The sequence below is a fragment of the Heloderma suspectum genome, chromosome 1 (assembly GCF_057233095.1).
Source record: "Heloderma suspectum isolate Gila_16-S chromosome 1, 16-S_ref, whole genome shotgun sequence".
NCBI lineage: Eukaryota > Metazoa > Chordata > Lepidosauria > Squamata > Helodermatidae > Heloderma > Heloderma suspectum.
In genome coordinates, this window is record NC_139458.1 from 89,894,307 (window position 1) to 89,916,402 (window position 22,096).

The following is a 22,096-nucleotide window of genomic DNA, read 5'->3' on the forward strand; positions in this document are numbered from 1 at the left end:
ACCTGGATGATGTTCCTTCTGTGGGCTCCCCTGATACAAGGAATGTAGCCCAGGAATGCTCCCAGGCAGGTAAAAAATTAAATAGCAGGCAGGGTATTAGCACAATAGGAGCCATATTGAATCTGTGTTCAGTTTTCCTTTCAGTCACTAATTAAATAAAGATGGTAAGTCAAATATAGAAACTTCACTATGGACATGAGGAAACATTTCTTCCTTGTTTCTTTTCTCAAAATAAAGTCATGTGGTCTTCATGTGCTCTGTGGTGTAGTCTGTGGTTGCTTCTATAATACTGCTTTTTAGTGATGTGTGGCATTGCTTTTTAAAAAAAATGAGCTAGAAATGAAATTAATATGGAGGGTCCATGGAAGAACTTAATATAACAACATTATATTATTCAACAATGCCCTTCCCCAAGATCCTTCTGTAATGTCTAAGTAAGCCCTGTTTACCAAAGGTCCCTTCTAATGATAATTGAAAATTTCCAGTTTAAAAGGCATGTGGTTCCATACCTATGGAAATATTCCTATTGCTTATGATCTGAAGCTTTAAACACATTCTTAATACTTCAAATTTTCTCTCATAGGAATGATCTTTATTCTTTTAAAAGGCATAGATAAATAAAAATTTGGATATAGACAGGGCTAAGTCTAGATAATTGTAGTGACATCACAACACATGAGATTATTTGTTGTTGTTGTTCAGTCGTTAAGTCGTGTCTGACTTTTCATGACCCCATGGACCATAGCACGCCAGGCCTTCCTGTCCTCCGCTCTCTCCTGGAGTGTGCTCAAGTTCATATTCATTGCATTGGTGATGCTATCTAGCCATCTCATCCTCTGCCGTCCACTTCTCCTTTTGCCTTCAGTCTTTCCCAGCATCAGGGTCTTTTCCAGGGAGTTTTCTCTTTGCGTTAGGTGGCCAAAATATTTGAGCTTCAACTTCAGTATCTGTCCTTCCAATGAGCACTCAGGGTTGATTTCCTTTAGGACTGACTGATTTGACCTCCTTGCAGTCCAGGGGACTCGTAAGAGTCTTCTCCAGCACCACAGTTTGAAAACATCAATTCTTTGGCGCTCAGCCTTCCTTATAGCCCAGCTCTCACAGCCATACGTTACTACTGGGAAAACCATAGCTTTGATTAGACGGACCTTTGTCGGCAAGGCGATGTCTATGCTTCTTACTCTGCTGTCTAGGTTTGCCATAGTTTTCCTCCCAAGGAGCAAGCAGCTTTTAATTTCAGGGCTACAGTCACCATCTGCAGTGATCTTGGAGCCCAATAAAATAAAATCTGTCACTGCTTCCATTTCTTCCCCTTCTATATGCCAGGAAGTGATGGGGCCAGATGCCATGATCTTAGTTTTTTTAATGTTGAGTTTCAAACCAGTTTTTGCACTCTCCACTTTCACCCCCAACAAGAGGCTCGAGATCCTCTTCGCTTTCTGCCATTAGGGTGGTATCATCTGCGTATCTGAGGTTGTTGATAATTCTCCCAGCAATCCGACCTGTGATTCATCCAACCCGGTGTTTCTCATGATGTACTTTGCATATAAGTTAAATAAGCAGGGTGACAATATGCAGCCTTGTTGTACTCCTTTCCCAATTTTGAACCAATCAGTTGTTCTATGTCTGGTTCTTACTGTTGCTTCTTGGCACTTATACAGGTTTCTCAGGAGACAGGTAAGGTGGTCTGGTACTCCCATCTCTTTAAGAATTTGCCACAGTTTGTTGTGATCCACACAATCAAAGGCTTTAGTGTAGTCAATGAAGCAGAAATAGATGTCTTTCTGGAATTCTCTTGCTTTCTCCATGATCCAGAAAAAGTTGGTGATTTGATCTCTAGTTCCTCTGCCTCTCAGAAACCCAGCGTGTACTTCCGGTAGTTCTCGGTTCACATACTGCTGAAGCCTAGCTTGTAGAATTTTGAGCATAACCTTGCTGGCATGTCAAATGAGCGCAATTGTATGGTAGTTTGAACACTCTTTGGCATTGCCCTTCTTTGGAATTGGAATGTAAACTGACCTTTTCCAGTCTTGTGACCACTGTTGAGTGTTCCAAATTTGTTGGCATATTGAGTGCAGCACTTTAACAGCATCATCTTTTAAGATTTTAAATAGCTCAGCTGGAAGACTGTCATCTCCGCTAGCTTTGTTGTTAGTAATGCTTCCACTTGACTTCACTCTCTAGGATGTCCGGCTCAGGTTCAGTGGCCACACTATCATGGGTATCAGGGACATTAAGATCTTTCCTGTATAGTTCTTCTGTGTATTCTTTCCACCTCTTCTTAATCTCATCTGCTTCTGTTAGGTCCCTGCCTTCTTTGTCCTTTATTATGCCCGTCTTTGCACAAAACGTTCCCTTGAAATCCCTGATTTTCATGAAGGGATCTCTAGTCTTTCCCATTCTGTTGTTTTCCTTGATTTCTTTGCATTGTTCATTTAAGAAGGCCTTCTTGTCTCTCCTTGCTATTCTCTGGAAGTCTGCATTCAGTTGCATATATCTTCCCCTTTCTCCCTTGCTTTTCGCTTCCCTTCTTTCCTCAGCTACTTGTAAAGCCTCATCAGACAGCCACTTGGCTTCTGTGTATTTCTTTTTCTTTGGGATGAATTTAGTTGCTGCCTCCTGAACTATGTTATGGACCTCCGTCCATAGTTCCTCAGGTACTCTGTCTATCAGGTCTAATCCCTTAAATCTATTCCTCACCTCCACTGTATATTCATCAGGGATATGATTTAGGTCATACCTGAATGGTTTAGTGCTTTTCCCTACGTTCTTCAATTTAAGCCAAAATTTTGCAATAAGAAGCTCATGATCTGAGCCACAGTCAGCTCCAGGTCTTGTTTTTACTGACTGTATAGAGCTTCTGCATCTTTGGCTGCAAAGGACATAATCAATCTGATTTCGATATTGACCACCTGGTGATGTCCATGTGTAGAGTTGCTTATTGTGCTGTTAGAAAAGAGTGTTTGTTATGATCAACGTGTTCTCTTGGCAAAACTCTATTAGCCTTTGTCCTGCTTCATTTTGTACATGAAGGCCATGCTTGCCTGTTATCCCGGTGATTTCTTGACTTCCTACTTTAGCATTCCAATCCCCTGTGATGAAGAGGACATCTTTTTTTGGTGTTAGTTCTACAAGGTGTTGTAGGTCTTCATAGAACCCATCAACCTCAGCTTCTTCGGCCTCAGTGGTTGGGGCATAGACTTGAATTACTGTGAAGTTGAATGGTTTGCCTTGGATTTGTACTGAGATCATTCTATCGTTTTTGAGATTGTACCCCAGTACTGCTTTTCCCACCCTTTTGTTGACTATGAGTGCTACTCCATTTCTTCTAAGGCATTCTTGCCCGTAGTAGTAGGTATAATGGTCACCTGAATTAAATTTGCCCATGCTGGTCCATTTTAGTTCGCTGATTCCCAAGATGTCGATGTTCAATCTTGCCTTCTCATGTTTGACCACCTCCAGCTTTCCTTGATTCATTGACCTTACATTCCAGGTTCCTAAACAATATTGTTCTTTACCGCATTGGATTTTCTTTTCACCGCCAGACACATCCACAGCTGAGTGTCCTTTTGGCTTTGGCCCAGTCGCTTCACTCTTTCTGGCGCTACTTGGAAATAGCCTCTGCTCTTCCCCAGTAGTATATTGGACACCTTCCAACCTGAGGGGCTCATCTTCCGGCATCATATCTTTTAGCCTTGTGATACATTCCATGGGGTTTTCTTGGCAAGAATACTGAAGTGGGTTGCCATTTCCTTCTCCAGTGGGCCACATTTTGTCAGAACTCTCTGCCATGACCTGTCCATCTTGGGTGGCCCTGCACAGAATAGCTTATGGCTTCACTAAGTTACACAAGCCCCTTTGCCACAACAAGGCAGTAATCCATGAAGGGGATGGGATTATTTACAGAGAAACAAATGTCATATAATGGAAGTTCTACGGTGTTCGATGCATTTAATGAAGTTCATCTGCATAATTTTCTGTCACAAATAAGAGAAAATAGTCTCTGACCTGAAGGTGAATATTTACATTACAGAAGTCAATGGAAAAAGATAATTTCAGTTTACTTATGCCTCTTTGTTCTGGAAAGATATGGTGAAGATGACATAAACATGGTTTTATCTTTGCAATTAACCTTCACATTTAATCATTTTATACTGGGATATATCTCTGGTGGCAATTATTTAGTTGCAGAAGGTTCATTTTGTCAATCACTTTACACACCAGTACTTCATTTTATGTGGATTCAGATTCACACTTCTTGGAATAAGGGATGATTGAGGAATGTGATCTTTATGAATTCTGATATAGGGCCAGTGCTACCCTAAATCAGAGTGAGGCAGTCTCCTCAGGTAGCATAGACTGGGGTGGGGGGGATGATGAGAGATGCTGGTGAGGTGTTGGAGGAGAGCAAGCTGCATTTGTTTTGCCACATAGCCTGTCCTGTACCCCCTGTACCCCCAAGCAAGCCTATTGTCCTCACCTCAGCACATTGAAAGTAGCTGTCCCCTTGCCAGTTTTGAACAAAGATGGTTGTGGCTCTGGAAATGTTTTTGATAATGGTTGAATTCATGTTAATATATTGGGCAGATATATATACATATATGGCTGCATTTGGCTTAATCTAGTAGCTTTACGGCTGCAAATGGCATAGGGATGCCATTTGTGTCCAGCGTGAGCCCTCAGCCAGGGATATGGCACAGCAATGACAGCCATATTGCTGGCACTATGGAGCCGACCGGCGGCTCTGCAGAATCTCGGCAAAGAGGATCTGGCCCCGGACAGTTCCGGAGGGAGGCGGAGGTGAGTTGTAGGGATGTACGAAATTGCCCTTACCTGGCTCCACCAGGTTCTGCTGGGGGGGGAGGCACTCTGTCCCTCCCCACAGAATCCTGGCTGGCCGGCTCTGCTCTGAGGGGATTCCGCAGAGCCACCAGCTGGCTCCGCGAGCAGCCGGACATCCAGCCGCTGCCTAGCAGTGACGCAAATGGCGGCGGCCATAGCCGCCACCTTTTGCGTCCCTGTAGTCAGCCATGATAGGCTACGTATATCTTTACGTAGCCTATCATGTCTGACTTAAAACAAAAACAAAAACGCACATACGCAAATGGCGGCGGCTATGGCTGCCGCCATTTACGTTCCTTATTTTGGGCCATCTTAGTCTATGTAAATATTTACATAGACTAAGATGGCCCAAAATAAGGAATGCAAATGGCGGCAGCCGTAGCTGCTGCCATTTGCATACGTGCATTTGTTTGTTTTTTCAAGTCAGACATGATAGGCTACGTAAAGATTTATGCAGCCTATCACGTCTTTTTTTTTTTTTTAAACCTAGCCATGATAGGCTACGTAAATCTTTACGTAGCCTATCATGTTTTTTTTTTTTTCAACACTGCAAATGGCGGCGGCGGCAGCCGGTCGGAAGACCAGCCGCCGCAGCTGCCGCCGCCAAAGCCGCCACCAGAGTCACTGCCGCCCGGAAGATCCACCCCAGGTAAGTCTTGTCCCGGGGTGGATCCGCGGGGGGGCGGGGGGGCAGGCCGTTCCGCCACAGATTTTGGAGGGCCAAATGCACTGGCATTTGGCCTCACTGAGATCCGTGACGGAATTCTCTGACATCTCTAGTGAGTTGTGCCATTCCGCCATGGACTCGGGTGGGCAGATTGTGTTGAATCCAGACTCATTGGGGTCTGTGGCAGATTTCTCTGACATCCCTAGTCTCAAGCCATTTAGGACTAGGGATGGCAGAGAATTCTGCCACGGATTCCAGTGAGGCCGGATTCTTTAGAATCCGGCACCCAGAATCCATGGTGGAATGGCCTCCTGCCCCCCACCCCCCCTGTGGAATCCCCCGGGACGAAACTTACCTGGGGCGGATATGGCAGCGGCGGATGCGGCGGCGGTGGCTCCAGCGGCTGGTCTCCTGGCCGGCCGCAGCCGGGCTGCTGCAGCCGCCACTGGCGACCTTGCAGCTGTGATAGGCTACGTAAATATTAAATAGCCTATCATGGCTAACCCCCCCCAAATACCCAAACCAGTGTACGCAAATGGCGGCAGCTATGGCGGCCATTTGCGTTACCTATTTTTTGCCATTTTATCCTACGTAAATATTTATGTAGGCTATTACGGCGAAAAAAAAGGGGAACGCAAATAGTGTAGTGGGCGTTATTTGCATTCCCCTTTTTTGCCATAATAGCCTACGTAAATATTTATGTAGGCTAGAATGGCGAAAAATAGGGAACGCAAATGGCGGCCGCCCTAGCCGCCATTTGTGTACGCTGATATGTTTTTTTTGCTTGGCGTGATAGGCTACGTAAATACTTAAATACTACATAAATACTTAGGTAGCCTATCACGGCAGCCTGGGTGGACGCAAATGGCGGCCGCTATGGTGGCCGCCATTTGCGTCCACAGCAGCCTGTCCGCAGCTGGAACTCTGGCTGCTGACAGCCCTGGACGGCTGCTCCGTGGAGCTGCTGCAGAGCGGAGCCGCCTGGGCAGGATTCCGGGGGGGAGGACGGAACGCCTCCCCCCCCACAAATCACATCCGCGAACAGGTAAGTCACTTTCATACATCCCTATTTAGGATGTTAAAGGTCAAAACTAGCACTTTAATTTATGGGCAGGAATGGATTGGGAGTCAGTGCAGCTGACAAAACACTGGTGTAATATGGTCAAATTGCCCGGTCCCAGTTAGTAACTGTGCAGCCCTATTTTGAACCAACTACACTTTTTGAACTGTTTTTGAAGGCAGCACCATATACAATGCAGTTCCGTAGTCTAAATGGGAGCTTCCCAGTTCTTCCCAGGGGTATTTGTGTCCCAGTAATATTTTTGTGCAGATTTAAAAAATAAAATAAAATCACAGATTGATGTGGGAATAGGATGAAATGGATTTATGGATGAACACATGTAAAAGTGACATAAAATGGAAATAGACTGATTCACCCATCCCTACTTGGAGTACTCTGCACTTAATCTTCAGTGGAGACTCCTAGGCAAACATGTCCATTAAAAATTCCACTCAGATAGGTGAACTAAATGAACATCCTGAATTCTGGAGTGACGGTTACACAAGTCATATATTTCAAAGACTTAGGAAGATGTACAGTTCTTGAATTCAAAATGTGGAAGTAGACCCACTAGGAACGTCTTCTCCAACCTGGTGACCTCCAGATGTTTTGGACAACTTCCATCAGGAGCAGTCTGCATGGCCAATGTCAAGAATTGTGGAAGTTATAGTCCAAAACATCTGGAGGGCACAAAGTTGAGGAAGACTACACTAGTGAATAAAAACAGGGACTGTTACAGTTGTAGAAGCAAACATTACAAATCGCTACATGGGTCTGCCTACATTTTTGTGTGCATCTTCATGTGTGTGTAAGTAAATCTGTGTTAATCCTTTCAACTGGGTTCCATGATGGTAAGAAGAACTTATACATTGTTATCTTTTCGGCACCAGGTTAAAACTGCCCTATTCTCTTGGGCATTTGGCAGCATATAATGAATTTTTAAATCAGGTCTTGGATTTAAGAAGCAAGCAAGCTCTCAGAGAGCTAGCGACCAGAGTGAGCAAACAGGAGTTGGCCAGGGGAGTTGCAGTGGTAAAAGAGACAAAGGAGACAAAGGAGACAAAGGAGACAAAGGAGACAGAGGCAAAGAGGTAAGTGGGCTACAGGAAGCCAGGGGGCTATCCTTTTTCCTTGTAGGGATGTACAAAAGTCACTTACGTTTTTCGGATTATGTTGATGGTGGAGGGGAGGTGTTCTATCCCTCCCCCTGGAATCCTCACCGGGGGGGAGGCAATCCATTCCTCCCCCCTGGAATCCTCCGTGGCCGGCTGTGCTCTGCGGCAGCTCCACAGAGCAGCTGGCCAGGTCCAGCCAGGCCAGAGCCATCCGCAGCCGGATTTCCAGCCGCGGAGGGCTCTGGGGAAAAAACAAACCGCGTATGCAAATGGCGGCGGCTACGGTGTTCCTTAGTTTGGGCTGTCTTAGTCTACGTAAATATTTCATAGACTAAGACGGTGAAAATAAGGGGAATGCAAATAGCGTAGCCGCCATTTGCATATGCCTTTTTTTTTTTTTACCTAGACGTTTTAGGCTATGTAAAACTTACGTAGCCTATCACGTCTCTGTAAAAAAACAACAACAACAACTGCAAATGGCGGCGGCAGCAGCTGGTTGGAAGACCAGCCAAAGTAGCCACCGGAGCTGCCGCTGCCCGGAAGATCCGCCCCAGGTAAGTCTCGTCCTGGGAGGGATCCACAGGGGGATGGGGAGGTGGCAGGCCATTCCGCCACAGATTTCAGGGGGCCGAATGCACTGGCATTCGGCCTCACCATGATCCATGGCAGAATTCTCTGCCATCCCTACTTCTGAGTGTCTGTGAGCTCAACAGGTGGTAGAAGAGACAAAGGAGGGAAAAGAAACAGAGGCAAAGAGGTAAGTGGACTGCAGAAAGCCCAGGGGGCTGTTCTTTATCCTTCTGAGTGGCTGTGAGCTCACCAGGTGCTCCTGAGAGTTTGGTTACCCCCAACTTTATGTCTCCCTTCCCCTGAGCATTCAATTTAAAGCCCTCCTGATGAAGTTCTTCATGCTGTGGCCAAACATATTCTTCCCAGCCTTTGTGAGGTGCAGCCTTTCCCTTGCCAACAGTCCATCTTCCAGGAAGTATAGCCCATAGTCCCAGAATCCATGCCGGCACCACTCTCGTGCCGGCACCACCTCCGTAACCAGTCATTCACCCAGAATATTTTTCTTTCCCTTTCTATCCCTCTTCTAACTACTGGAAGGATGGATGAGAAAACTATCTGGGCTCCAAACCTCTTGAGTTTCCTTCCCAAAACTTCAAAGTCTGACATGATTTCTTCATAGCTCCACATGGCAGTATCACTTCTTCCCACCTGGATGAGAAGAAAGGGATACCTGTCAGTGGGCTTTATGAGTGCAGCAACCTTTCAGTCATGTCTCTAATCCATCCTCCCAGGAGACAACATACTTGGTGAGTCCATGGGTCTCTTGTGACATACTTGGGTTCAGTATGGAGAGGGTTCAGGGGAGGGCAATGAAGATGATCAGGGGACTGGAAACAAAGCCCTATGAAGAGTGACGGAAAGAACTGGGCATGTTTAGCCTTGAGAAGAGAAGACTGAGGGGAGATATGATAGCGCTCTTCAAGTACTTGAAAGGTTGTCACAGAGAGGAAGGCCAGGATCTCTTCTCGATCATCCCAGAGTGCAGGACATGGAATAATGGGCTCAAGTTACAGGAAGCCAGATTCCAGCTGAACATCAGGAAAACCTTCCTGACTATTAGAGGAATACAACAATGGAACCAATGACCTAGGGAGGTGGTGGGCTCTCCCACACTGGAGGTATTCAAGATGAATCTGAACAGCCATCTGTCAGGGATGCTCTGACTTAGATTCCTGCATTGAGCAGGGGGTTGGACTTTATGGCCTTGTAGGCCCCTTCCAACCCTCCTGTTCTATTCTATGATTCTATGTCTTTGGTTGATTGTTTAAACCTTGTTTTTCAATATGTTGTCTCTGCATGTGTTGTGTGTTTATATGGTTTTGCACTCTGTGTAATATATTTTAATGTTGTTGTTGTTTTAATCTTTCTGAACCTCCCAGAGAGCTTTGGCTATGGGGCAGTATGGAAACATAAGAAATGAGATAAAATGAAAAGTTTAGAAACACCTTCACAAGTGACTTCTGTTCAAAGCCAGACTAAATTGAGGACAGTGGATGAAAAGGACTTGTGAAAGGCATTTTTCCCCCCCACACAGCATTTGTTGTTGTTGTTGTTTTAAAGGAAGGAGCTTGCCAAAAAAGTCAAAAACCAAAACAGCGAAAGGAAGAAACAGAGCAAAAAACAGTACAGAACAATTTAGCATGTGCTATTTTCTTCTCTTGCTGTAATGAGGAGAAGCATGTTCTTTCTGTACTGCGTGGTGGGTTCATTGAACCCTCTCTTGCCTTTAGACAGCAATCTACTTGAGGTAGGGACATGTTGCTTGTTACAATTCTTCACCCTTTGTACAGCAGTCAGAGTGTGCCAAGATGCCTTAGCAGGAAAAGAGCAAGCTTTGTGCTGTAAAATTCAAAGACTTATTTAACTCCTTCTCCAACATACATTTCTCATGAAAATGACACCAAAAGCATTTCCACGAAAAACAGTGAAAATTCCTAAAGCCCGGATAAATCACTATTTTTATACAAAAGATTGATATGGTGGGCCAGTTTCAAAAGTGATATTTGTTCTTAATAGAACACATGTGACAGTATGATGTCAGAATGCAAAAAAACCCTATTTCAATCAGAAAAGTGGTGCAGTGGTAAAGTTTAAACATCCCACATTCCCACGTGTGGTCTCAATCCAGATTAGAGCTGCTGTTTGCAAACGTTTAAAGAGAGTGAGGATTCATGAATGCATCTTCGTCATTCGTTTCATCCGGTCAGCCAAAATCAGTGACTATTGCAGATGCACTATTATGAATTCTTGCATTTGCCCACTAAAAGTAAAGCTTTTGAGATGATGGAGCAAAAATGCACCACTGTTTTAATTCAGGAAGAAACAAGAACAACATGTGTCTCAGCTGTCAGAATGCTGAGTCAGTATGAGACACATACTACTCAGCAGTATGAGGAAGACAAACTGATCACAACTTGCCAACTAATTATCTTCACTACATTTCCCTAGTGCACACTTAGATGAGTTTCCCACTGGATGATGCCAAGACCACAAATCATGATCCACATATAAGATCTGCCACATTACTTAGATTTAAGGCCTTTTGAACCTTGACCCTGCACACATTATGCAGAAGTACATTCCAGTGAAATCTAAGACTTGCTTCCAAGAAAACTGTTCATGGCTGAGGTGGCAGTTTTGTTGAGCTTAATGCGAAATAATAAGGCTGCTGTTGTAAACACACCAATTTAAAAGCACAGTCCACTGAAATACTCACATACACCCAGAACCTTTTTTCAGATATTTAAAATAGGTGCAATGATCACATCTGGGGCTGGTGGAGGGCCATTACACTGTGTTGGCAGGCCCATGTGACCTACAGGCACATTTCTCCCCAATCTATGTATGTAGAGAGCCCTGATACATCCATCTAATTCACCAAATTTGCTTCTATACCAGCTCTTTTATTATTACCTTTAATCAGTCACTTTGTAAACGGTTTGTTTATTTATTTATTTATTTATTTATAAACATTTATACACCACCTTTTCTCCAAGGAGTTCAAGGCAACTAACAACAACAAAATATTAACAATTAGAAACATTATTTAAATGTATAAAATAAACACTAAGCATTAAAATGTCAAGAAAAAAACACTGCACCATTGCAACATCAATCAAAATATTTTAAATATTCAAAAAGCAGGGACAAATTAAAAACAATGAATTAAAACCACATACAAAACGCCGTCCTAAAAAGGAAGGCTTCCAGAAAGTCATCAAGGAACAGTACTGGATCCAGAGACACCTCAAAATTGCAAACCTGATCCTTCAGATGGAGGGCAAGCCCATCCAGAACAGGCTGTACTCCCACTCTGGGATTAGATAGAGAAGATATTTCTGTATTCTGTCACAGCAGAGAGATGATGTGGCATAGCAAGCAGCAAAACTCAGACTTGTAGGCCTATTCACACAAAGCCAAGATGAAGAGGTAAAGCAGTTTCTGGGGTGTACCATGTCAGACTTCATGGGAAAGGCCTGTCACATTACTGAATAATTCTCCATTAAAAATAAAAAGAGAAAACTAGATGTTCGAGAAAGAGGTTCCTCTAACCTAGCATTCTCCCTGAGATGCTACTTTTCTGTTACTAAGATGTGCTTTTTCTGGTCTTATAGGCCCCTTCCAACCCTACTATTCTATTATTCTATGATTCCTTTTTTTAATGGAGTAGTATTCAGCCATGTGAGTTCCCAGCTGCTGTTTCAAGTGGTACAGTCCAGAAACAGGCTTAGGGCACAATCTTATGGCCTCTAGACAGCAGCTAGACAGCCATAGGATTGTTCGGTTTCCAGGGACTGACCTCAAAGCCCACGTTTCAAGGTCAGTTCCCAGTAAACTGCCTCCCTGTCCCCTCTCCTGCTGCCTCATAGGTGGTGCTGATCGTTCCCGTGCTCTGCGCTCAAATGAGCTGTGTGGAGCAGGGCCAAAGGGGGCATTCCTAGGGGCGGGGTATGTGGAAGTGCAGAAATGGGCCATTTAGCTGCAAATGCAGGGTGGCCAGAGCGTGGAGAAGATCCCCTCCATGCTCCACCCACCCTGCATTGGATAGGCGGTCACCTCCAAGTTCAGAGGTGGGCCACCCATCCCGATAGGATTGCTCCCTCCATTTGATGTTTGTGAGCATTAGCCCTTATGTTCCTTAACACTTGATTATAATTCCTAACATAATGGGGAAACTATAGGACACATATGCTGTTTGTATCTAAAAATCAATACATTTTTAATAGGTCCTAAGGCTACTGAGAAAGAATGTCATTGTACACCAGACCTTTTGTGGCTCAAGCCATATGAACATACCTGGATAATACGGGACCAAATCTCTAATCTGTCATAGATTCACTAGGTAATCTGGGGTGAGCTACTCTTTCACAACTTCACTTCCCTATTTCTGAAGTGGGAATATGAGTGATGGCAAAGGGTTGTTGTGGCAAGGAGCATGAACTTTATCAGTAAACTGGGATCAGTACTTGAGAAGTATTTATTTCCATTCCCCTCCCCATTCAGTTGGAGTTAAAAAAAAAAAATCTTCTTTGATTTAGGGAAAAAAATGTAATTTGCAAAGTTTGATCATGCTGTCATGCTCTAAAAGGCAGTGACGACCCTGGGGACACAGATAATATTGTTGAGTAGAACAGAATGGGTTTGTGAAGGGGAAAAAAATACATTTCTTTTGAGAAGTTGGCAAGGGATGAAAAGCCTTTTAGATGATTTTCTCTGATGGCATCAGGTTAGCAATGGTTCTCTCTCCCCCTCTCTCTTATCATCTCTCTTTTCTTGTTAAGACAGAGGGGATCGGGACATCAACATGACACTTTCATAATGAACCTTTCAGCTGTGGCTGGTTGTCAACTAAAAGGGCAAACTTTTTGCATTAATGTGAATTGAACATTTGAACATGGACACGTTCACACTTGGGCTCTAAAAGTGATGATTGCATGCATGCAGAGCATTTTTCAAACAACTTCTAGTTATCTTAATAGATCATCTGACCCAGCAGAGCCATATGCCCAAATGTACCTATTTCTCCAAATATCTGATAGTCTGAACAGAAAAAGGGTTTTTTTGGAAGTCATATTCTATCATATCAGAACGTCATCCGTAGATGGGATAAGACAGCACAGAGCACCGGCATTCAATGTAGAAAGCTGAGGGCTCAGTTATTACTTCTGACTGCTTTCTTTATTCATGGCAGTGCCCTACCAGAGTGGTGTGTGAGCTGGGCACAAATAGATTTCAGCTATAGCATCTTCTGTGGTCTCAGGATTGTCCAAATGTACCTTCCAGGATTTGTAACTGAGCTTAAACTTCTGGATCAGACACTAACTTTTCATGAATGTAGACCAGTAATGTAACTAAATTGGGTGTGGGCAACATCCAGGGGGTCAGAGGGCCACATTGCCCCTGCGGAACCCACTGGGGGCTGCACCTGTCTCCTGCAGTCACCACATTTGCACTTGTAGCAGCAACAGCAACCCCCCCACACACATACACACACACATTTTAGATGGAAACGTGTGCAAAGAGGATGCACCTTGTTTTCAAGCAGGATCACATTCCTGGGAGGTTTCTGGGATTATGATTCTGCTTCCAAACAATGCACAAACATTCCCCGCATGCGTTGTTGTTCTCCCAGAAGCACCACTTTTTTTTTTTTTTTTGCTGCTGCTGCCACCACCACTAGCAAATTCAATAGCAATGGGGGTAGAGCCCCACAAAAATGGCCAGTGGGCTGCATGTGGCCCAGGGAACATATGTTGCCCACCCCTGAACTAAAGGAATCAGGAAAAAAAAGCAAATATATCTCCTAGGAGAAAAAAGCTGAGATCCACAATAACAGAACTGGTGCTTGCTAGCCTGATGCTCAGAATCTTGGTTTGCTATACATAAGTTACAAGAACTATACCAGTTCACATAAAACACTAGAGCGCCTTTTCCTATATGTTCCTACCCAATTGCTAAAATAATCTTTGGAGGCTCTCTGCATGCCATGGGCAGCTGCCAGGAAACAGCTTTCTCTGTAGTGGCCCCCATATGTGGAATGCCCTTCCCAGGGAGATCCAACTGGTGTCTTCATTGTATAATGATTGATTGATTGATTGATTGATTGATTGCACTTATACCCCACCTTTTTTCCTCTTGAAAGGAACCCAAGGCGGCTTACATTCTCCTCCGCCTCTCCATTTTATCCTCACAACAACAACCCTGTGAGGTGGGTTGGGCTGAGAGTCTGTGACTGGCCCAAAGTCACCCAGTGAGCTTCCATGGCTGAGTGGGGACTAGAACCCGGATCTCCCAGCTCCTAGTCCAACACTCTTGCCACTACACCACACTGGCTCATATATATAGATTTAGAGGCTAGGTGAAGACCTTCCTCTTCTAGCAGCCATTAATCTCTTGCTCTGATGATTGATTTGATTGTTGGCTCCTTAATATGTTTATATTTTTCTAATGTTTTTAATGTTTAATTTTGTATTCTTTTGATACTTTTATTTTATTATTCTTGGTCATTTTGTTTTGTTCTTGTCTGTTTGGTTGGTTTTATGAATGTAAATTGCCCTGAGGCATTTGTCAGTTGGCAGAATGCACATCTAACAAATAAGTAAGTAAAATATTGGGTCAAAAATGGACTTCCGGTTGGAGCCAGTGTCGCCCTTGCAGCATCCCATGGAGACTCCATGGGACGCTATCTCAAACAGCTTTTTAAAAGGTTGAAAAACGTTTTTATCTCACTCCTGGAATGAAAAGGGGTGGTGGGAGCAGCTCTGGATAAGGTTTTGGAGGAACAGGTAACTCTCTCAGCATGATAGCAGGGGGGCTGAACTCCAGGGCTAGTCTGCCAGAGCTTAATCATCGCTCAAAGCTGTTTGAACATCCTAATAAATTAGGAGAAACTAGGGCTGATGTGCTGCATTGTAGCTTATGGATTAAGAAATGCCAACAACATCTGAGGAATGGAATAAGAAATATCAAGAATATTTGAGGACCTGCAAGATCTGTTTGAAGATAAGGATGACTACATTAAGGCGAAAAAAAGAATTTCCACCCACGCCCCCCACGCCCTCCTTGGCAAAAACTGCGAGAAGTGGAGATACAGAGGAGGTACTTGCTCTACTAAAAACTTTGTCCTTGCAATTTGCAGAGCAGGCGAAGAGGCTGGATACTATCCAAAATTCCATCACTGCCCTGCAAGGGGCTGTAGATTTAATTAACACCTCTTGGCAAAAAATGGAGGCGAAGGTTAACGACTTGCAAAATTGACTGGCAGGGAATGAGACTACATCACAAGCTTTTTTCAATGATTTTTCTGTCAGAATTTTTCAACTGGAGGTGTCAGCGTGCAGGTCAAATGTATATATCATTGGGACTAAATATTTACCTACTGATGTAAATCTGTCTAATTTTGTAGATAAGTTCCTGCATGAGATACTCCCTGTGCCATCTGATTATTCATTTGATATTGAGCAGGCATTCCGTGTGTCAAATAAAGTCTGTCAAATGAAAGACAAAGAAGTCTTTCTTTTCTGCCACCATTGCATCTGCAGGGAGCTGGACAGTGGAGCTGTTTCAAGTGGCCTTCTACATAGGGTTGGAGGAGAATTTCTCCCCGAAACTTCGGGGGGCCGAGCGCCAACGTGTTCGGCCCCCCGAACAAGTTTCGGGTAGAAATTCTCTGCACCTCCCCCGCCCCCCACACCCCTCCCCCCCGGGACGGGACTTACCTTTCCCGAATGTCCCTCCCAGCGGCGGGTCCCGGCGGCGGTTCGTTGGGTCTTCGTCAGGGGCGGGGGCGGCAGCCAATCTTTCGACCAGCTGCTGCCACAGCCATTCCAATAAAATTAAAAAAAAATGACGCCCCGTGATAGGCTACGTGACGATTAACGTAGCCTATCATGGCTAGATTTGCAAAGTCAGCCATGATAGGCTACGTAAATCATCACGTAGCCTATCATAGGTGACTTTACAAAAAAAAAGCGCGTACGAAAATGGCGGCGCCCATGGGGCGCCGCCATTTGCATTCCTTATTTTGGCACGTCTAGTCTACGTAATGATTTACGTAGACTAGGGATGAACGAAAGTCACTTTTCGTGGTGTGGGGGAGGCGCTTCGCTGCTCCCCCCGCGAAGTTCAGGCCGGGGGGGAGGCTTCCCGCCTCGCCCGCCCAAAATTCAGGCTGGGGAGGAGGCGCCTCGCCTCACCCGGCCGCGAACTAAAAAGTTTTTTAAAAAAACAAAAACGCCCCCGTGATAGGCTACGTGACGATTAACGTAGCCTATCACAGCTAGATCTGCAAAGTCAGCTATGATAGGCTATGTTAATCGTCACGTAGCCTATCACGGGTGACTAAAAAAAAAGAAAAGCACGTATGCAAATGGCGGCCTCCATAGGGAGCCGCCATTCGCGTTCCCTATTTGTTCGCTGTAGTCTACATAAATCTTTACATAGACTACGGCGACCAAATAAGGAACGGGAATGGGGGCTCCCTATGGGGGCCGCCATCATCCGTACGGGTTTTTTTTTTTAAGTCACCCGTGATAGGCTACGTGACGATTTACATAGCCTATCATGGCTGACTTTGCAAATCTAGCCGTGATAGGCTACGTTAATCGTCACGTAGCCTATCACGGGGGCATTTTTTTTCTTTTATTGGAATGGCGGCGGCGGCAGCTGGTCGAAAGACCGGCTGCCACTCCCGCCCCGGACGAACACCCGCCGTTCATGGGTGTTGTTGTTGTTTTTTACTTTAGGTTTTTTTTTTTTGCAATGGTGGCGGCGGCAGCCAGTTGGGAGATCGACCGCTGCCCCCACCCACGACGAACCGCCGCCGAACCGCCGCCTGGACCCGCCTCCGAGAGGGACATTCGCTGAAGGGAATACCCGTCCCAGGGGGGCGGGGGGCTGGCGGAGAATTTCCCAACCAACTTCGGGGGGACGAATGCGGCGGCGCTCAGCCTCCCGAAGATTCGGGGAGAAATTCTCCGCCATCTCTAGTTCTTGGATGAAATGGCTTATCTTGATCCATTACAATCTGGTTTCAGGCCTGGGTATGGGACTGAGACAGCTTTGGTCGCCTTGATGGATCACTTACGCTGGGAACTGGACAGGGGGAGTATGTCCCTGTTAGTTTTGTTGGACCTCTCAGCAGCAATTAGTACCATCAACCATGGTATTCTTCTGGGACACCTAGCTGGCATGGGACTTAGGGGTACTGTTTTACAGTGGCTCCATTCCTTCCATGGGGGGCAAATCCAGAAGGTGGTGTTGAGGGATGCCTGTTCGACTCCATGGCTGTTAGCTTGTCGGTCCCTCAGGGTTCTGTCTCACTATTTAATATCTACATGAAACTGATGGGAGAGGTTGTCCGGAGTTTTGGAGTTTGGTGCCACCAATATGCTGATAATGCCCAGCTGTACTACTCCTTTCCACCAGATTCCAAGGAAGCTATTTCTGTCCTTAACCAGTGTTTGGCATCAGTAATGGACTGGATGAGGGAGAACAAATTGAAACTTAATCCAGACAAGACAGAGGTGCTCCTGGTCAGTCAAAAGGCAGATCAGGGAATAGGGATTCAGCCTGTGTTGGATGCGGTTGCACTCCCTCTGAAGACTCAGGTTCACAGTTTGGGTGTGCTCCTGGATTCAGCCCTAAGACTGGATGCTCAGGTTTCAACGGTGGCCAGGAGTGCTTTTGCACAGTTAAAACTAGTGCACCAACTGTGCCTGTTCCTGGAGATGTCTGATCTGACCACGGTGACACATGCCAAAGTTACATCCCGTTTGGATTACTGCAACACTCTCTACATGGGGCTGCCTATGAAGATCGTTCAGAAACTGCAGTTTGTTCAAAGAGCTGCTGCCAGACTGTTGACTGGGGCTGGTTACAGGGAGCATACAACTCCCTTGTTAAAACAGCTTCACTGGCTTCCAGTCTGTTTCTGGGCAGAATTCAAATTGCTGGCTATGACCTATAAAACCCTATATGGCTCCGGTCCAGGTTATCTGAAAGACTGTATCTTCCCTTATGGACCTGCCCGTGTCCTGAGATCTTCTGGGGAGGCCCTTCTCTCAGTCCCGACACTGTCACTGGCACATTTGGTGGGAACCTGGGAGAAGGCATTCTCAGTGGCTGCCCCACAGCTGTGGAACACCCTTCCCAGGGAGGCTAGGATAGCTTCATCCTTGATGTGTTTCCGGAGGCAGGCCAAAACATTCTTGTTCCAGCAGGCCTTTGGGACATAGTTGGAACCTGGGGCTAAGCTGCTAAAATGCTGTTTTAAAATGCTGTTTTAATGTTTTAATATAATTTTAATGGTATTGTTGTTTAATTTATATTTTAACTTTTGTATATTTTCGTATGTTTTAATTTTTGTAAGCCGCCTTGTGTCCCAGCTTTTTTGCTAGGGATGTATGAATTGTGCTCATACCATTCCACTTGACTTCCGCAGTTTGCGTCCTCTGCTCCGTTCCACTGGCCGCAAGCCCCTGAAATCCTCTTTTTTTTCCCGCCTCATAAGTTACGTAAATAAATCCGCACCATCTGTCGAAAAATCCTCCGCACCCAACAGCCGCCTGTCCTGTCCTGCCATCCTGCAAAACACTATTCTTCATAAATATTTACGTAGTTTCCGTTGGCCGGAATTGACCCTATGTAACTTTCACCACACTCGCCATTGTTGTGATTGCCTTGGCCAGAACTTTCCCTCTATTTTCATAATTGTTTACGTATTTTTTTCATTGCTGCCTGGAATTTTTCCTGCCCTCTGTGTGCTCCCCCGCTGTCTTGTTTTCTCGGAAAGCGACAGGGACTGTGATTTTATTAATTTCTGTGTATTTGTGCTTGATGTTCCTTGTGTTTACTGGTCTTGTTAACCTCAGAAAACCATCTCCCAAATAAAAAAAAGGGGGCTGCAGCTCTGCTTCCACAAAATCTATCGTCAACTTCCTGCTAACTTCCTGAATGTCGTCTGCATCTGCGTTTGCATCTGCATGGTGATTTGTGGGTGGAGTTCTGTTGTGTGATGGTGGTTGTGTGTTAGTGGTGGTGCTTATTGGATTTGCTTGTGTCAGTGTTGTTTGTGCATTGTGGTGGTTTTGTCTGGTCTGTGTGCGTGTGTGTGTGTAGTTGTGCATTGTGGTGTTTTTGTCTGGTTTGGTCTGTGTGTGTATGTAGTTAAGTGATGGTTGTGCATAGCTGTCTGGTGTGTGTGTGTGTGTTTGTGTGTAGTAGTGTGGCTGCACTAAAATGGCTGCACCAGTGCTTGGCAGGAGGTGGGACCATGAGGAGACCAAGGCCATCCGCATTAACATTAGGAGCAGCGAGGCAGTGGCAGTGCTGTTTGGCAGCTGCTCCTACCACAATGAAATTTATTGGGGCCAGATAAAGAGGAGGATGGAGCGAGCGGGCACCATTGGATGATGGGACAATTACGGTCCAAATGGAAGGTGTTGAAGCAGTCCTTCATCAGGGAGGGGATAGCTGCTGCTGAGAGGAGGGCACCGCTGTCGAACCACCCCCCGCCTAATACTGGTGCATCCATAGAGTGTGGGTCAAGGGAGGCCAGCCCCCATTTTCGCAGAGGCATATGCCTGGTAAGTTATATTTATCCCATCCCATCATCAAGCTTAACTAAATATGAAAACAATGATGTGTACTGAAAATGAAGCTATCTCTTTGTGGTCTCATGTGGAAACAAACAAATCCTGACATTTAGCCTGCAATCCTATGCTTGTTGAACTTGGACAGAAAAAGGTCCCATCAACTTCCGGCCACTTTGGCTGGTTGAAGAAGGGATGCTGGGAACTGCATTGCTTTTTCCTGTACAACCACATGCATAGGATTATGCGGGCCTGGCTACAACTCATATTACACACTGACACGCTGTCCATTTCCAGGGAAATGCTGCTGCCGGTCTCTGCACAGTGCACAGAGGGGGACTGGCACCAGCCCAGCAGCAACAGGACCAGCCTTTCAGTGTGTGCACATCATCCTTCATGTAGTGATTGCTGAATTTTTGCACCCCGCCCACCCCACCTTTCTACCAAGACATTGGCACTCAAGTGAACTCAAGAGCAAGTGTTGATCTGAGAGCTTGGAGATCTGGGTATAGTCCACTCAGCCATGGAAGCTCGCTGGGTGACTTTGGCCCAGTCAGAAAGCCCCAGCCTACCTCAGTGTTGTTGTTGTGAGTGTTAAATGGAGAGGAAGAGGCTAATGTGAGCCGCCTTGGGTTCCTTGCGCTAGGAAAAAAAGTGGCATTTATGCAATGCATCAATAGAATAGATAAATACCATGGCATTGCAAATGTAGAAATAGTGACTAGAAGTGCAATCCTGTGCATGTTTACAGAAGTCCAACAGTCCCCATCATGCCAAAACTGTCAGTACTGTATAATCTGCCTCCCTAATTATCACCTCATCATTAGAACTTGTGGTGGGAGGACAGAATCAGTGGTTCTTGTGGTAGTAGGGATGGTGATAGACAGATCAATGAATGACTGTGGTTTTGTTCACTCACCGCATATATAAATGGATTCATTCTGTTACTGTGACATCCCACAGCTGTGCATCATGCCTTGCTTGCGGAGGAGGCACTGAGGGCTGCAGAGAGGGAGAGGAGGAGGAGGAAGAGGAAGAAGAGGAGGAGGAAGAGGAGGAGGAGGAGATCCAGGAGGAGATCCAAGAGCCCCAACTGCAGCCAGAGCCAGCAGCAAGAGGAGCAGCATCTGTGGAGGAAGGCCACTCTTCTTCCACAGATGAAGCCCCTCCTCTTGTGCTCCTGAGGCATCTCTTAACAGATATCCAGAGGCTCAGCAGGACCTGTAAGTAGTACTACAGAATGGCACCTGAGCTAACAACTCTGCCTGCAAGATGCATATTACCATTGTGCTTTATTCTTCTCTTTCTACACACAGGTGATGACCTTCAAAGAAGGGTGGAGGCCATAAAGCGGGAAATGCATCCTCCTACGAACTGAGGTCTGCAGCCAGCCAATGACCAGCCCAATGTTACAATTATTTCTGTGTTTTGTTTTGATCTGTTCTGTTTGAGTATAAAGTTCTTTCTAAAAAAGAAGTTAACAATTCCTTGGTTCAAGTCCACAGATAATTTTTTTAAAATCTAGATCATTTTACACAATGATCTCTGTGTTTGCTTACTGTTAACCACAACAAGAATGCTTTCCAAGCCAAACAAGCCCAGCTGCTGTAAGCTTCCCTCATAGGGAGATGGTCAGAGAGCATCCCTGATGTTATAGTTTATGTTTTAGTTTACGTGGAGGTGCATATCACATACATGTAAACTAAACACACACCAGAGGGATCTTTTCACATAGAACTCTCAGTGCTTAGGAAAACCCAAAAGCTGAGGGAGTCAAGAGAGAGACCACAACAAGGTCTTTGAAAGCAATTCCTTGATTTATGAAAGAAGAATTTAAAATGAATTAAAAGCACACATCAAGAGAATTAGAACTATACATACATTTGGGGAACCAGAATCATACTAACATTCAGAGGGGTAAAGATACACATATGCAGTCAATAGTAAAGTACACTGGGATGCATAGAAAATTGTGTGTGTGTGTAGTAGGGATGTAATGCTGTTGCATAGTCCACCACACACAGTTGGGCAGCACAACTGGACTCTGTATGTGAGTTATTATAAAGCTCCACCACATATCGCCAGTGCTTTGGGCTCTGCCCAGGCCAGAGAGGGACTGCTTGCTTGGACAAAACAAGAACAATGTCTACGTACGGTGTGGAATATGTGCGCTGCTGGTACAACCACCACTCTGTGCATTGCAGCCTCTTCTACATGCACATTTGGAAATGGTGTTTTCTCTACCAATTGA

At 45.2% G+C, this 22,096-nt stretch overlaps 1 protein-coding gene across 1 annotated transcript in view; it reads left to right on the plus strand.

Moving 5' to 3' along the window:
* The window catches only part of LOC146357566 (uncharacterized), a 28,356-nt gene extending 7,044 nt beyond the window's left edge, over positions 1-21,312 (plus strand). Inside the window, exons 2-3 of the mRNA XM_084827897.1 lie at positions 20,809-21,068; positions 21,162-21,312. Of these exons, the coding sequence (XP_084684023.1) occupies positions 20,809-21,068; positions 21,162-21,223 (322 nt within the window). The 3' untranslated portion in view covers positions 21,224-21,312. The remainder of the gene's footprint in view (positions 1-20,808; positions 21,069-21,161) is intronic.
* Positions 21,313-22,096: the final 784 nt, after the last annotated feature.